General features: G+C 32.2%; 1 protein-coding gene and 1 long non-coding RNA gene across 2 annotated transcripts; both read left to right on the top strand.

Annotated features, from left to right (window-relative positions):
- The first annotated feature begins 5,261 nt into the window (after positions 1-5,261).
- LOC139095317 (uncharacterized) lies at positions 5,262-10,840 on the top strand. The gene is made up of 5 exons (XR_011544860.1): positions 5,262-5,483; positions 7,305-7,396; positions 7,453-9,610; positions 9,670-9,761; positions 10,543-10,840. It is a non-coding gene; the product is annotated as an uncharacterized lncRNA (long non-coding RNA).
- Positions 10,841-11,260: 420 nt separating this feature from the next.
- On the top strand, positions 11,261-12,297 carry mad2 (mitotic arrest deficient 2). The gene is made up of 3 exons (XM_070646749.1): positions 11,261-11,402; positions 11,469-11,615; positions 11,754-12,297. Exons 1-3 carry the CDS (start codon positions 11,333-11,335, stop codon positions 12,164-12,166), a joined length of 630 nt encoding a protein of 209 aa, XP_070502850.1. The 5' UTR covers positions 11,261-11,332; the 3' UTR covers positions 12,167-12,297.
- The last annotated feature ends 6,175 nt before the right edge of the window (positions 12,298-18,472 follow it).

Here is an 18,472-nt window from a genome sequence, read left to right as displayed (position 1 = left end):
ACATGTTCATATCACTTTTGTGTGATGCATAAAAATTTACTGTTATTGATATTTTCATTGTTATTGTCAAGTCCTTAACATACAGGTGCAAGAAAATTGTTGTGTGGTTTTGATCGATTCACTTTAAAAAATTTGACAAAAATTTCTCGGAAATTTTCTCATTCCCTAAAAATTGCTAAATAAAAATAAATTCAGGCATCGTAATAACCTGGCAATAACATTTTACTAAAAAATGGGAAAATCAACAACATGTAGGCATTCAAAACACGTTCTTTTCAGTTAACAATAAATAAGCAGGCAGTTGGTGGAGTGAAAATACTTTTGTTTTTTTGTGAAAAGATGCACGACATGTTCAATTTCTTGTTGTTAAAGGAAGCTTACAAGCTGGTGCTCTATTGTGTGAAAAAAAATGAAAGAAATGAGAATGAGACGAGAGGAAAATTGAAATATTTTCGATTTTTTTTTCACTTTCTTTTGTTTTGTTGACCTAATGGGGATGTGTCATTAGCGCATTTATTATTTAAAGGGGTTACTTTAAGTCTTTTAGGTTTATTTACTTTGCAATCATATTAATCCGCTTACTGGCCATATCTACTTCGCTTCCATACATACCATACAGATCTCCTCATTAGCAATGTCTGTCCGTTAACTAATATTTCAAAGTAATGCTTGTAACAAGTGCCATTATGTTCCTATTGGCAAGAACTCCAAACCGTACTAGGCTTTCTATAGTCCCAACGAACTCTTTTCATACAAATTATGTATTGACTTTAAGAAAGTAAGGAAAATCGGTACATAAGCATCGATAATGCTCAATACCAATTATGCAAATTTGTCCTTTATAAATTAGTCGTAGTGCCTCGATCCCGAAATGATAATTTTCTTCGAGAACTACCCGACAGGTTCTTTATGACAATTGACTGCATTTTGTCAGCCAATTTGATCGGAAATGGTCTAACGGATGTCAAAGTGTCTTAACTTTGATACGATGAATTATTGGTGCCCTAGCAAACTCTTTTTACTGTGTGGACTAGTTATTAAGCATCAGTCCTGCAATCATGTTTTCCAGACTTAATTTTCGATGGCGCTTTTGGAAATCATATGAACTAGAATAGCGGCTTACTGCCTGAGTTTGTAGGAGATTATTCAGGAATGTTGCCCATTTTAATATGTGACCTAAGCTGTTATTTTGCTGCTGCTCCTCTGTTCAACATTCCGTTTCTCTGGAATGCTTCAACTGGACAAGATGTAGAATAATTTGAAATTTACTAAAATCAGGTCAAAAATCAGCCAAAATAGACAGTAATAAACTTAAAATTCCACAACAAAGACTCAAAATTCGTCTCCATTACAACAATTGTTTCTCATAATTCCCCTTCATGAGAAAATTAGTTCACACAATACATCCGGAAAACAGTTTAAATAAGGATAAACTGAAAACAAAAGGCACCCCTTTCTCTCGGAAAATTCTGACATAAGGAAAAATAATTTTTCGTTCGAAAAGACATGAGGAAGTTGAAGGGAAGAAAAAAATTATTTATTCGTAACTGTACAATCGACATTTTCAACTTTCTCCGACTATATTTTTCATCTTCATTCATTGATACGCATACATATGGTGAGAAGTCAAAAACGAAAGTCGGATGGATGTAAAGGCAAGGCAGATAGCAACAGCAATGAGTTTGTACATTTCTTCCAAAGAAAAAAATATTTTCAGCAATAAGAAATGGAATTTGGCATGACACATTTTTCTTTATTTGTCATAGTTGAACGAAAAGTTTGTGTGCCATCGCTTTTAAGACAAATGAAGGAAGAACATGATCCGAAATAATAATTATGCACATGTTTCACTTCACTTCATTGCTTTGTGTCGTGCTCTGTTCTCCGTTCCGTTTCGATAACAAATTTTCAAATTTTACGCATTTTTGCATAGATGGAATTGGAAAACAACAAAAAATATATTTTTTTTTTGTTTTAGCTTAGCTTGATGATTTCTATATTGAAAGGGGTTATTGAGATGTCATTTTGTCTGGTAGTCGATTGTTGTATCAGATCTTGCTTTAACATTGGTTTAAGGATATTACTGGAATTAGTTCTAATAGCACAAGTCGGTTAATCGATCAAAAATACGGTTCCAAGCTGGCATAACCGACTTGGATTCGGTTCAAACCGGCACCAATGTTTCAAAGTCATGAAGCCAACGAATAACAAGTAGTGCTAAAGTTAGCTATTGACCTTATTATCGACACTTGATTTGACAATTCGGATTTAAAGTTGAACTTTATGTCTTTATGAGCAATTCCCGATCGGGACATAATGAAACGTTGCCACCACGGTAACAAGGTGGCATAATACTTAGAACCAAGTGGCAGCCACTTAGTAAAAACGTTTTCCGGTTGTTTTCGGTTGTTTTCGTCAAGTAGCTGCCACTTGATTCTAAGTATACTGCCGCATCGTCATCGATTGATCATTAAAGAAAAGGTTTACAGAGGGGTATGCAATTACTGATAAATCATTTGAGCCATAGATTTTAACTATTTTGGCTAATTAAGCTGAAATTTGGAATTTAGGCTTCGAAATTGTATTTGTGTATAGAAATGATGTTGATTTGAATTCTGATGAGCATATAGGAAGTCAGCAGGTGTAGAAATGTCCAAAAATCTGGATTTTCGACAACACAACCCTAGCCTTAGATCAGATTCAATGAAATGTGGCTTCAGGTCATAGTCAAATAGGCCTGACACCAGCAACTTTTGAGTCACATCCTTTTCAGGCATGAAACTAAGCAAAATTAAGGACAATACTAGAACAAAAAAGCCACAATAATTAAGTTGTAGAGGCACTTAAATATTGAGCTATGTAACTAATAGAATATGCACTATTGAACCACTTAAATGCTTAAAATTTTTAACCAGTCATTTTTTCCTTTTTATGTATGGTATTTCTAAAATTTATATATTTTTTCCATTCTCGCAGAAGCCTACTCGCATAAATATATTCGAAACATCCTAAAAATGAGAAAAGTTCATATTTACGAGACTGCTGTCGCAAGGAAATGACAATAAAAAAAGAACACTGCCAATGGTGATAAAACTTTACAATAGTGATGAGCGAATGTATATAAAAAGTACTGAGAAAAAAAAAATATAAACTTTTTCCGCCTCATTCAACTGTAATCATCATCGTAATAGAGCAAAGCAAAAATAAATCGGAAACTTTTTCCTCGCACGCATCGAAAATTAGCATCAACAGCAAAATTAACGAGCAATTTGTAGAGCGATACTTGAGGGAGAGAAGATGTTAAAGATTGAAGGCACAAAAAAAAAGTCAGGTAGGAATCAGAAAATGATAGCAAAATAAGGGATCATTAATGTAAATGACTTTTTTTTGCCAAAGTACCTTTAATTTCCATCCTCTTTTTTTTATTTCTCATGAACAGCATGTAATTGAATAATTAAATCAAAACTGAACTGCTTTTTTTAAAGGAATCGATAAATTAGAAGAATTTAAAAGAAATTCTGTGAATGGTGAATTTTGTAAGAATTTAGTCAAGACACATGAAACATATAAAGCACGTTTTGTGGTGAATTTGACAATCATACCACAATCTTTTAAGTATTTTTTATTTTTTAAAAAAATTGAAGAAGAATGTGAAATATTTGTGGGAATGATGAATCATTTACACAATCATAGCCACTGACTTGATCTTGACAGAAATGTGAATGTTGACAAATTTTGTATTTAAGTAGTGAATCTTAATCTCGGTATTTACTTTACATGTTTGAAAACATAAAATATATAGTAATTAGTAGATCAAGGGAATTGGTTAAATTGAGAAGATTTATGAAGTTAACTTGATTAAGGGACCTCTTAAATAACAATAAAATTGTTTTACTAAGGATTTTAAGAATGTTTTGACTAAAGAAGATTTGAAAAAAATAGGTTGAACTATGCCAGAAGTTGCTAAGCTGTAATATTTACTGAATTCGAAGTAACATCACTTTTGTTGGTTAGACTAATCAAAAACCATATAATTTCATATACCCAGTTTTGACTTCAAGCTCTGACTTGATAACTTGTTTAGCAAGATACGGGTCACGAAAGTGGGTGTTGAATTAAAACTCCCGCATTCAAATCCCATCACCGACCAAGTGATTTTTCGGAATTTTAGATACTTCAAATTTTTAAGTGTTCTGGCTTTCTTCTAATTATAGAATCTAGAAACGCAAAAAAATTACAACATGCTGATCAGGATTAGTTTGAAAGAATGGATTATAGAGGCAAAAATCATCGTATAGGGCTTTTAAAGAACGGAACTGGATGCATTATAACTTTTTGAAAATTTGTTTATTCAGGGTGTATTTTATATTGTTCGAGCAAGAGCTCCAAGCATGCTTTCCAGAACTGCTAATTGAGCGTTTCTCTCAGCATGTTCTGATCTTGAAAGTATGCTCTTTGTTTGCTTGATTAGGACTGCAATTTCGAATTTGCCCTATCAATTTATAATACATTGACTAAGCGCATCTTGATGACATGATTCTGAAAAATTCTCGAGATTGTTCCGATTCAATACCGATGCAATATAGTTATATTTCGATCCCGTCATGATACTCCCTAAAATCAAATTTTCATGACGACATCAATTCCCAAAATACAGAAGCAAAAAACAGAGCAGAGCTTCGAAACAAAAGATCTTCTGCAAAAAAAAAAATATCTTTATTATTAAATCTTTGACGTCACTATTAATTGACCTCCAAAAATGAACAACACGATCTATTAATTTCGTCATTTTGGCAACAAAAGTTGTTTTCTAATGAATGATGAATATCCAAGTAATAACAGTAAATCTTCACATTGTGTTTAAATCCCCCATTCCCAAAGTCCCTGATCGTGTCACTCAACTTGCCTGCTTTCCTAAAATTTATTGACAATTAAAAAGTTAAACAAAGCCAAAATTAATGTCTGTGAATTTTTACGTTGTGCTGCTTTTATTTAGTAATTAATTGTCATCGACGTATAAATCACAATAAAATTTTTTTTAATGTATCATCTATCATGCTTACTATTTTTCTAAAATTATATAGACCTCAAGTTGTTTGGTTCCTCATGCTCAATTTGCAAAATTGATTTTTGTTCCTTTATTTTCACTTTTCATCTCATTTTATTCTCTTCATTTTGTCATAAATATCACGTGCGTACAAAAAATTTTCATCTTCTCAATTTTGAACTGACTATTTTCTCTCATTCATTAGTAGAATAAATACAGCAAGTGATAAATGTTTTTTTTTTTTTTTGACAAAAATAATTTAAATATTTTTTGTGAAGAGAAAATTTGTGAATATAAAGGATTAAGTTAATGGAGAAATTCCTACTGTGTCTTGCGTTAGACCTTGGTGCTAAACTTATTGGCTGGTGGCATTTGATAAACGCTATTTGTTGGATGTCCGTAATTAGTTACTTTCTATTTCCATATATTACAAGTCGTGAGTATATTTGGCGCCAAAATATTACATTATTCTCGGATTTTTAAATAAACAAAAATTTTCTCTGGTGAAAAATTATTTTGGGGTTCATTTGTGAGTGATGTGTGATGAGGTTTGAATATTCTGGAGTTCTATGCCACTTCTTCCCGTTCCAAGTCCTAGCAGACCCGAGTGAACAAAAATAAATTAGAACCAGCCTTCTACTAGGCATTAACTTGGAATCGACTAGTTATAACTTAGTTTTGTCCATCTGGGAGGCTAATAACATGCTTTAATTGTACAGGAATACCAGTACGGCATCAAAAAAGCGATCTATTTGCCTTTTAGGGAAGTTCACTTATTACTAAGAGACGCAAATAGAAAGGGAATTAAAGAAGGTGGTCCTGGACTTGCTCACAAGCAATTGAAATAGCTTCTTCAGCTCCTGACTAGCTTGCAAGCCAGATTCCTTCAAAAACATTCATGAACAACCTTTTAGTCATCGCGGCACACCTTTTAGTAGAGTTAGTTTGTAATGTGCCAATTTGAAGCAGAGGTGGGCAACCTGTGTACAGTGGAACAGTGCGATTTTGGTCGAGGGTTACTTTACCATTCATGGCATTTATGAAACCTTTTTGACGGTATACCAGTGTGCCACGACACATTGGTTGACCAGAACTGTTCCGCTGTACACAGATTTCCAAGCATTGTTCCACTGTACACAGGTTGCCCACCACTGCCTCAAAGCGTCACATTACATGCCAACAACCCCTCAAAAATACCGCGAATATTATTATTATTACAAATAAATTAACCACAGCTTAATTAAGTGGGAAGTAAATATAAAAGCCAACGACCACTAAATTGGATATAATTTAAAATTAAACTTGTTAGCCAAATAGTCAAGTCTGATTACAAAAAAAATGTTGTTTTTGATGAAAAACTTAATGAGATTTTCGAGAATGTTCGCCAAGTTTTTTTTGATAGCTGATTGACGACATAATTTTAATTGCGATGATTAGGAAGTTATTTTTATTGAGAATTAAATACTATTCGGGAGATTCTTGGCACATGATGGATGTTTTCTCTTTTGAGGGTTAAATAAAATTAGATCAAGGTTGGCAAAAAAGCCGGCTATTGAAACATGTTGAGAGAGATTTAGGCATTTGTATTGATGTCGGCTTTTTAGTCAGTGTTGTTTGAGAAATTGGGAAGCCTCATTAAGTACTGGATCAGAGGAGGGCAATCTTTGTGTTGAAGAACACAAGTGTGCGGCCCAAAATTCTTGAAAATGCTATGAACCGTATGCCGAGTGTGGTTTTGGTCGAGTGTTACCAACAAGGTGTGCTGCAAAAAATAAAAGATTGTCCATCACTGGTCTAAATCAACGCATTTTTAAAGAAACATTCCTAGAAGCAGGGGCATATTCAGGAGGAGAAATGGAAAGGGGTATTGGGGTCACACAACTCTCCTCCTCATCCTTTTTTGGAAGTCCCCTAAATTAACTACACTCCTGGATAGGATTATTAAGATCAAGATCAACCCTAGCATTCAAACTGTGGGTTGTCATTTTTCATCTTCAAAGGGCCATGTTCAGAAGTTAAAGTCTTCATTGGAACTACTGATTATATTCCTATGCTTTAAACAGTATTGACATATTCAGGGAATTGAGGAATTTGAGGGTCAAGATGTCAAATTACCCATCTTTTCCAGATAATTATGGACATTTCATATAAAATTCAGTTCCTAACCCGACAATAACTTCCTGGATAAACCCCTGAACCCCACATAACAATTAATCATAAACTAATTCATAAAATTAATCTCTTTAATTCCATACAGAACTCGCAGTTATGATGATATACGTGCTGTCGCTACTTATTTTTGCACTCTACATCAAAAGATGTGTTGACTTGATTCAAGGCGCTAAACAGGTAAACCCAACAACAATTTATGAACATAATCCTTTTATGACTTGATTTATTTTCAGTGCGACTTCTTCAAAGTTAACAATTTTAAGTCAATGTTGCTGATTTTCGTGGCCATCTTTACACTCCAACTAACATGGATAATTCTAACACACAGAACAGCATTTCCAGTGCCTAAAGTGTACCTGATTATATTCACAGCCGTGTCATTAGTTCTTGAAATTTATAGTTTTTTGATTCTTGATGCTTTTGGACTGAAACTTCAAGAACTGTTAAGCAGCCGAACAGCTGAAGTTGTGTGATCAGATTTTTATACCAACATGCATGCATGCCAGCATCAACAGATGTGATTGTGATCAAATATATAAAAATGTATATATTTACGCTTGTGATGGCGGATAAGGAAATTATATCAAGAACGTATTGCAAGTAGGAAAAATTTTCGTCCACTGTAAATATTGAGAGAATGAATGTCTATAAAGCTATTGCATCTTGTGAGAGAAATGAGTGAAAAATAAGAAGATAATTAAAAAAAATGTTTAATTTTTAGAATGACTCGGGTCTATTTTTAATTGCAGTCGTGTTTGTTTTGGTTTTTTAATAAACCTGGGTATTTATATGCGCAATTGCTAAGAAGTTGCGAATAACTTGACTGACAGGAGGAATTTTTTGTTTGTTTGACAATTTTAATAGACATAATTTAATGGTCATACATAATTAATGAAGTGATGAAATGGTTTGATGTCGGAAACTGAAGATTGTCAGATCTAGGACAGTTTCTAACTTAACTGTCGTCTATTATAATTTTGTAAAAGACGCTACGTGCAGTTCTTATCTACGACAGTCCAACACTACCAATTTCCAAGGATTTATCGTGAAACAATACAAAAGAACCTCGGAACTTATCGCGATCCTTCCTCATCTCCCTAAAAATGTTTATGTCTGAGATCCTGACATAACCTCACATTCATAATAATACATACTTTTTAGCGCAATGGCTTATCTGAACCAGATGAAGTTATACTGAAGCTTATCAAAACCAGACGAGTTTTTGCATAACAATAGTTTGGAGTCATCAATTATGAATTACTAGCAGTCATCATGCTCAATTTTTAACTACTTCAACTCAGTAGTCATCTGTCTACTGCGACACACCTTTTCTGGAAGCTACACGAAGCGAAAAAGTGACACTTTAGACACATCAGAATCAAGTTAGTGTTTCCCAGTGCTGTCCAAACTCTTTTGTGCCACAGTACACCTTAATGGTGAGTCAAAATCAAAACGACACATGGTGCACAGCAAGTTCCATTTTCTCACATTTATGACATGCACCAGTGTACTGCAGCACACAATTTGACAACATTGGTGTATCGTAAGAGACTAAGGGAACGCTTTTAGGTTCCTTAGTGGTATTACTGTACCATGAAGGCATGCTCTTTGTTTGTTAAGAGCTAAAGCTAGATTCGGCATTTAACAAACCTCAAATTAATATGAAGCTGTCCTTATTCAGTTATGGCTTTTTCAGCACTCTCTGTCATCAAGGATTAACATCTACAAAATCAACATGTGCAACTCGGAACTATACTCACTTTTCTTCAAAAAATATGAGCAGTCATGTTTCTCAAAGCAGGCAGTGATCAATGGCAGTGATGAATATGCTTCATAATAATTCTTCATTCTCAATTTCATTAAAAATATTTTTTTCAATGTTCAAAATTGAAGGCGTTAATACTTTTATGACTAATTAGAGTATAGTCCTCGATAATAATTTTGATATGTCTCAATTTCACCATATTGCAAACATCACGTGGATCTGAAGTTGATCTGAAGTTTCACTCATTATCTTGACCCCACCCACGCGTACTGTTTTTCTGCGAGTAACTTATGTCTTTTTGAGAGAAAATTTAATGAAAATTTTCATTTTCGAAATTTTTCACTTTCTTAGTTCAGTTCATCCTGTGTCATTTAAAAGAAAACAGCTCTGTATTTTTAGGCGGAAATTTGGATTAATAAGAAAAAATTTACGTAAACTGAAAAAAGTCAAAAAAAAATTCAAAATAGTGGATTTAAAGTGGAATTTTCGGCTATAATCCTTAACATAAAACACTATGTTGAATGTTGAAAGATTTTGTTGCTTAAAATTAGAAGTCGGAGTGCTTTTTATCGGCTATTTAAATTGCTTAGCATCCATCATATTACTCTTCTTGATAGTCTTTAATTGTAAGCACATATATGCTGAGATATGCAAATAAATATTAAACATCCGTTTCATATTTCAGTTGGAGATGAATTTTTAAAGCTGGTTGGATCGCTATTTGCCGCTGTCGTTTATTTTCTTTCGAGTTATTTTCTCCTAACCGGAGTAAAAAGCGTAAGTCATAAAAATATTTTTTTTTTGCTTGCTTGCTTCTCGGTGATATTTTTGGCGCGTTTATTGAAGGATTAGCTACTTATTTATACAGTGTATTGTTGACTTTGGTGGCTGGTCTATTGGATGTCTGGTTAGAGTTTGAAGTTGGTTATCCATCGCTACCTTCTGTTTCGTAGTCAACGTCCATTGTTCTCGATTATCGTTAGTCACCGGCGGCTTTTTTGTGGTGGTATCGATACCGGTATTGCAACTCTTCAAACGGTCGACAGATTACAGCATTTAGAACATTATTTGAATGATATTAAAGTTTGTAGACATTGCTTAACTCATTGCTTTTACTCCCTCACTCTAAATTCAAATTTTTGAGGAAAAAAATCTGTTGAAAATTTAAAATGTTAAAGAATTTCTAAAATTTCATGAAATTGGATTCAACACAGTCGTTAAAATTCCAAATTCCAAAACACAGTTTAAAAATTTGAATTCTGAAAAGTCGTTAAACAAAATAATTTCGAATTAACTGAAAAGTCGTTAAACAAAATAATTTCAAAATTAACTCATTATGTTATTTTTGAACAATATCTCAAACACATCAATACCGACAGATACTGTCAAACACTCTTAAGTCCTTCAATCAGCACCACACAGTGTTTACGTTTTGATTTTTCTTTCTGAGACATGTGCAAATTTATGAAAATTATAGATAATCTCAAGACATTATTCATACAAATTTATTGCTTAAATTTTTGAAATTTATTAATTAATAAAAATATTTTTATTCCAGAGAAACCACATCTACGTATCGCCGTTTCGTGCCATCTGCTTCTTTGCATTTCTTGGGATTACACTGGCAATTGTACTGACTATTGTCAAGCTCAAAGACGATGATAACAGAGAAGTTGGATATCACCACCTTATTTTTGAAATTGTGGCAATAATAGTGGTATCATATTTGTTTATATGTGTTCATTCACTTCATAAGAGATTTAAGAATGAGAGATTTGGCAATCGAGCATTTGTATTGACTTATTAGATGTATATTGGAGAATAAATGTGTGATTTTGGTTACTTTTACTATAAAATTTGCGTGTTTTTGTTGTTTTTACAATTCATTCTCAATTAATTATTGCGTTAATAGGCAATAATCATCAGTAAAGGTTTTCTTCAGTTTTTAAAAAGCAAAATTTGCATCAACGTATTTAAAATTTTCAAAATTCTACGTTTTACGTAAGAAGTCTACGTATTTTTCAAACATTATAACGTTTTTAACGGTTATTTCCTATTTTTTCAATAAAATCTTCAAAATCTTAATTTAAACAATTTCAGAACTATAAAATCATTTTGATGATATCAAATTCAACAATATTTCATTCCTAAATCATGTATTTAACACAATAAAACGCTTTTAATTTCCGCCGTTAAGAATTACTTTTGAACTTCACAACATTACGAAACCACTTGAAGTTGGCTGCGAAAAATAAAATCGCTAAAAAATCAAAAATTCACATTCAACGACTATATTTGCAAAACAAGATTTTAAATTATTCTAAAAATTATATTTAATTAAGTTCACAATGTCAAAACAGGCTATTAAAAACTCAATCACTTTAAAAGGATCGGCGGCTATTATTAAGGAATATTTAAGTAAGTATAAACTTGATAATTTGCCATAAATTCAGTTTTAATAAATCATTTTCCGGTTTTCTTCAGATTACGGCATTAATTCTATTCTATTTCAACGAGGAATCTATCCAGCGGAATCATTTGTTCCTGCACAGCAGTATGGACTTACTATCTTAATGTCAAAAGATGAGAAAATTAAAGATTTTTTGAAAAATGTTCTCGGACAAGCTGAAGGTGAGAATTTTGCATGTTTTTGTTGATTTATCCTTACTGGATCTTTGTTGTGCTGTATATTTATGCTTAAAATATGTAAAATGATTGCATGTTCCACTTACAATCGATTAATTAATGAATTTCATTCTTTATTTCCAGAATGGCTTGCACTAAACAAAGTCGAGAAATTCTCAATGGTCATCAGCAATGTAAACACAAAGGAAGTCCTCGAATGTTGGGATTTTCGTATTGATCCAGAAAGAAATGACCAAAATAAAGATCCAAATGTTGATCCAAACAATCCAACATCATCAAAGGAATTAAAGAAGATCCAAGCTGAAATCGGAGCAGTCATGCGTCAAATTGCAGCAACAGTCAGCTATTTACCATTACTCGAATGTATTTGCAGTTTCGATTTACTCATTCATACGCTTAAGGATTGTGATATACCCGATAATTGGAACGAAACTGAAAACGTATCGATTAAAAATAGCCAAGTGGTAAACTTAAAGTCATTCTCCACAGGCTTACACAAGCTGGACACGGTTGTTTCATATAAAATGACTGATTGATCATGTCATATGTGTGGAAATTAATTTCATTCATTCCGATCTTGTTGAATATCCTAGGATTAATATTTTTTTGTAATGTCCATATGTGCTTTTGCGGCCAAAAAATACATAAATTAACATTTTTAATTAAAGATTATTATCCTGTAACTTACTTAACAACTGGTCATCTAATTTTGCAGAATGAGCGACGGTAAAGAAGCGTGAAACATTATTGCATGCATAATTAATTAGCCGGTTCCAATTGTGAATCTTCTCTCAATTCTCTCGCATTTTGTTGTTGCCACAACGTGGAATTACAGAGTGGAATCGCGGAGAATAGAAAAATATCCAACAACTATATCTACTTCCACTGAGTACGTACGATTCTATTTTGTTTTGTACACACGCTATATTGTTTTATGTCTCTCTCACCACAGTGCATTAACAGACACAAAAAATATTGTAAAAAAATTTCTTTCAGTTTTATTTTGATCGTTGCATGGAACAGTCGGAATAATCGGGTATAAATAAGTCATAGATCCATGAATCAGATCGGTTTTTTATGGTAGACTGCACAGAGTCATTTTATGTGACTTGCGCTGATTTTTTAATATTGGTCGCAACACCGTGTGTGGACTTATTAATTTAAATAGTTCGTGTGACAATTTTTGTGGATTAATAAGATATAAAGCATAAAAAATTAAAGGAAGTGAAGAAAAAGTGAAGCAACAAAATTAATTTAAAGGCTTTTCTGTGGATTTAATTATTTTTTGTTCTGTAAATTGGATGTTGGCCTGATCACTAACCGTGAAGAATAGGATTAATGATGTGAAATTTCATCTCTTTTTAAGTAAGTCTCGGGTACGATTCATCAATAAAAAATAGGAAATGATTATTTTCAATCTTAAAGATAAAAGAGATTCAATAATGCACAAAAAACAAAAATTTGTTACTTACTGTAAAAATATTTAAATTGGAAATGAAAGAGATTTTTAAGATCAGAAGATGATCACGAAAAAGCGGAGTAATTTGTAGCGCCAAAAATTGCTTCAGCATGACAAATTCCTACAATTGAAAGAAATCAAAAGAAGCAACAGAGATGATTTATTGTTGTGATCTTTACGGTTCTTTTGCTTCAACTATGACTTGAGATGGAAATGGAAAATTAAAAAATATTAAATTTTATTTCGTGTGGAATTCTGAGATGATCGAGCAGTGATTATCTAGATGACAAAATATCAATGAATTATTGACTTAAGTCACGAATTTTATTGTGCTGGCTGTAATAATTTCTTTCCTGGAAGTGCTCTATGAGAATCGATCGATCAAGTGAAATTATTTAACGAAAGAACAGTTTTGGATGTCTGTTGAGTGCTGTTTGACAATTTTTTTGGCAATAATTCTTAATAATTGTCTTTTAAGTTTGATACACCGTTCATTTGAGATTTGAATAATATTTATTGTACATAGCTGGAAACCCGATTAAACTCTGAAGAATAAACATCATTGTGAATCCGTAAGGAAGTCGCTTAATTAAACTACATTTACCAAAATTACATAATTTCTCAATATTTCTTGACTTAAGCTTAATGTCACTAAATGCTGAATTTATCCCACTTGATGACGAAGTGCACTAGCGACATGCTGTGTCAAGTTTCATTTTTGCGATCAAGATAAGCCAAACTAGCATTTTTGATGCAGTCAGGGCACACCATGTAATGAAACTGTTCCATATGCATCACATTGATGTTCCTTAAGAACGTAATTGTGAAAGATATGGATCAATTTGGGTGCATAAGATTTGATGTCAAGACTACGCTTAAATGATGCCAAAACGTCTATATTGTGCCTCTCGAGAAGTAGATTATTATACAAATCTAAGAATACTCATTAAATCCGATATTACCAATACCTCAATACCTGCTCAAAATCAAATCATCAATAATTCCTATGTAAAACCATTTAAAATACCTTCCTTCCTTCATTATTTCTGTAATCCATCCGGACACTTATAACAAATCATCTTCATTATTTCTCACAACATTTCTACATAAATTTTCCAATAAATCACATCCAATTTCCCACAAAACAACTTTAATCATATTCCTCCAATTTTCAATTCCAATCAATGCATTCATATAACATTTTTATGCTCTATTTGTCCGTTTAGAAATTATGTTTTAAATTTAATGGTCATTTCTGCCTGTTTTTTCATGCTTTTTATTGTCTTTATAATCAGCTGATACATCTCGTTAAGTATTGAAAGCGCGTAAATGAGCCTGTACGCAATGTTGTGTTGAGTACATAAAATTGATACATATTTTTGGCAGTCAAAGAGACATTTTTATGTGAAAGTGACATGATTCTTAAGCATGAAATTACAATATTAATGCTTTTATTATTATTATTTTGAAGATCAAGACATTTACTCACTTTCAAATCGATTTGTCAAGTGATTTTAGTGACAATTGTCGAGTTCCTTGATGATGCCAAATAAAACATTAAATTTCATATTCATGAAAGTTTTTTAAATTTGTCGGAAGTGATTGATTTATTATTCATGATCATAACTGAATTGGAAATTTAATTTCATTATTTTGAGGTAATAAATTCTTTCTAAATAATGGAAAATTTACGTCCATCGACCATTTCTTTTTGTATAATTATGGACGAAAATATTAACGAAATAATATTTCAACTTCCGGGCACAGCCATCATGCACTGAATTTAATTATTCAACTTGATATTCTGAAAGCGAAAAAATCAAAACTTACTTAACATGTGAAGGTATGTTCTGATTTACGTCAGGCTTCGATGAACTTGCAAAATGCATGAGGGTTCTCGCACCGACAAGTGTAAAATGATTTTTATGGCAATGTTGATTTGTAGTGTTTGAAGATTCATGGCAAATTCTTGATGCTTATACTCATTTCTTGTATGAACATTTCTGCAAAACATTAAGTTCTTGATTTTAAATTTGAGTTGCTTGAATTTTTGGAATATTTATTGAGTTTCTCTTCGTTTCGTAGGGTCAAATTGCTTAACACTTGCATTATTGATCAGTTTTTTGATAGCATAACTCGACAATGTTGACGGTCAGATGTTAGGTGTCCCTGATGACATCATGACGTTGAATTTCGACCCATGCCGCTCGGGTCACTAGTTATCAACTCATCCTTTAAGATTCATAACTCACAAAACTCAGATTTTCTTACAAAAAATATCATCCATAACTATATTAAACTACCGCATATCCGCACCATAAAAAAAGATGATCCAATGCGGGTGTCGTCGCTCGTCACACAATTCATCAACATTACCCTCACGTCGAATGTATGTTTTGCTAATTTTTAGCACATCACAATATATGTTATATAATACTATAAAGTGTTTGAGGAAGAATCACAACAAAATAATGAAAAAATAATTTCTTAAGTGCAAAATTTCTAAAATTAAATTAAGAAATGTTAATGTGAACCCCCCTGGTGAACATACATTCGCTTGAGCATTTAGCAAAATTTGATGATTGTCTCATGGTTTTCAGTAGTTTTTGATAAATTAAGTGTCTCAGATATGCTCTGTGTTGTGGTAGACTAAGAAAGAGGTTTGCAACCTCCTAGTAGTCAATTCTAGCTAGTCAAAATACAGCTAGTAGTCAGTTGCAGCTCTTTTGATGAGGAATATATTCAAAATTGCAAATATTTCAATAGCTAGTCCAATAGTCAATTGATCGGATCTACAACCCAATTAATATTGCAATATTAAATTATAACAAAAATAATCTCTCAATTCTGAAGTAACACAATTTCAAGATCTGTGGAAAAACGGATTTATCAATTCCGCTAAGATTTAATCTTTCTTAAACTAATTCCATTAAAAATCAATGAACGGGAAATTGTGATGAAAATCTTTAATTAATTTAAATTCGTTTTCATGACCACAAAAGACACTTTACGAAATCTCATTGTAACCAAAATGACTTAATTTGTTGTCATTTAAGGTTTTTTACTATTCTCTAATTCATTTTTAATTCAGCTTTTAAGGTTCATTAACAAAATTCGACAAACGGCAAGCAATCGAGTGAAAATTTATTTATTTTATGATAATTTAAAGGCATTGTTAGTTTTGTTATGAAACTTTCATGTGCAAATCTCTTCATTTTCACTTTCATTCATCATTCAATTCTCAATTCAATGTCATGTCATAAGTTTGCATTTCAAAACTATAACATCAGCTAGCTCCGATTGAATTTTGGTGAGAATTCCCAGGAAATTTTTCTCATGATTTTTTTTTACCTAACCAGCAACTCTTCTTTTTACTTGATTTCATTAAAGTGCTGCATTTAAAAGAAAAATATTCATTTATGAAGATCAAAAAGATCGATCATGGTTCATAGAAAGTGCACAAATTGGAGTTCGACGAACTTTTATGTTAATGAATATTAAACAAAGTATATCGAGTTAATAGGGAAAGAAAAATGTTTCTATTCATTCATAAAACAGATGCAATTAGTAAATAAAAATTTTTCTTCTTTTCATTCTAAATATGCTCTGCAGCATGTAGATATTGTTAGGTGTATGGAAACATAAAACAGACATTCTCATCGATTTTATTTGTACTTGATAGTTGAAGTTCTTCTTTTGAGTGAAATCGATATTTTTTTGAAAATTTTGTTCATAATTGGGGTTTTCAGTTCTATATACAATAGATGCATTTTAGAATTTTGAGGGAGAGTTAGTGAATTTATTAGGGCTTCATAATTATGGAAAATTGAATGAAGAACTATATAAAGTCTTTGTGTTTTGGAAACAATATCTGAATAGATATTCACTAGGCTTAGCATGATATCTGCTTCTAGATCAAAAGTAAATCATTATAAACAAACCCGAAAAACACAACGTGTTCTCTTGGGCACCGAAACATCATCAAAGACTCAAATTTGCCATGATTGGATCATAATGAAATGGTGCAAAAAATGCCCTCCGCTACATTGTGATGCTCGGAAAAAGTGTCTTGATGACTGATTTAGTAAATTAATGATCACAAAGGTTGATGTTAGCATTGAATTTAGCCCAGTTATTTTTCGGGAGGTATTATACTCCTGCTTCTTAAGTTTAGCAGTTTAATATCGAGAACAAAGAATTAGACAACGTGAGAAGCAAAAATGAATCAAAAATGATGTACTTAGAATAGAAACAAGAGTCACAAATTTATTACGCGAAGCTATTGTGAAACGAACCTGGATTCATTGTAATCCAACGAACCAAAAGTTATTAATTCGCTACTACACAATAATCCCTGTAAAAAATTCATGTATGATTATATGTGAATGTGGACGTAGATAAGAATCGTGAAGATCTGATCAAATCTATATTGACCCTAAAATATGAAATTCTGGAATAAAATTGCGATCTTAATTTACTTTACTTTTCTAAGTGTATGTAAATATAACCAAATCAATATTGATCAATATATGCAAATAACCTCCAGAACCCCTAAACTTAAATTGTCAATTTTAAAAGCCATACCACAATAATAAACCACAAGGGTGTTTCTATAGATTTAAAATAAAATCATTGAGGACTTCAAAAAAACTAAAATTCCATGTCAGTCTGAATTTCTATTCTAAGAATAATACGGTATTATTTCAATAAACAAAAAATATTCATGACCATAAAGCGCGAACGAGACATAAAAACAAAATAATGTGAATCATTTGAACAAAACAAAACAAAAATCATACATTAACTCTTTCAACGATAACCAAAAAAAAAGGTTCAATAAAACAAAAAAAAAAGTATTAAATTGTAAAGTCAACGGCGAGGAAATGACAAACAAATAACATGTGGTAAGTGCACATGAGTGAATATTTGGATTGGTGATCGTTTCATACATATGGTAAAGTGGGAATCGCCGGAAGTGCATCATCGGAAGAAGTTTTATAATGTCAGGTGTATACAGACATAGATTAATAAAAAAGTCAAAAGTTTATTGTGTTTTTTTGCAAAATTTGCTGAATTACTGAAAATAAATAAATTGTTTATTGTTAAATGCGAGCATTTGCGCGATTTGTTCATGATGTTTATGGTACCGAGCGGCACATGTGATGGTTTTTGGGGATCATTCTGGTGTAACTAATTATAATTTTGAGGTTATGTAGTTGTAATTTGTTGATAAAGCAAGTGAATGTGCTTTAAAGTTGGTCAAATGAGGATTTCCAATTTATGCATGACATAATCCAACGTCGAGCCACATGACACAATGTAGAGCCATCTCCCAGCAACCGTTGGGTTTTACAACACAGTACTAATTAAACCATGCATCAAT

This window comes from Chironomus tepperi, unplaced genomic scaffold, assembly GCF_022539635.2.
Source record: "Chironomus tepperi strain 1889 unplaced genomic scaffold, CSIRO-AGI_Ctep_v1 contig_364, whole genome shotgun sequence".
NCBI lineage: Eukaryota > Metazoa > Arthropoda > Insecta > Diptera > Chironomidae > Chironomus > Chironomus tepperi.
This window is presented reverse-complemented; position numbering and strand designations above follow the sequence as displayed.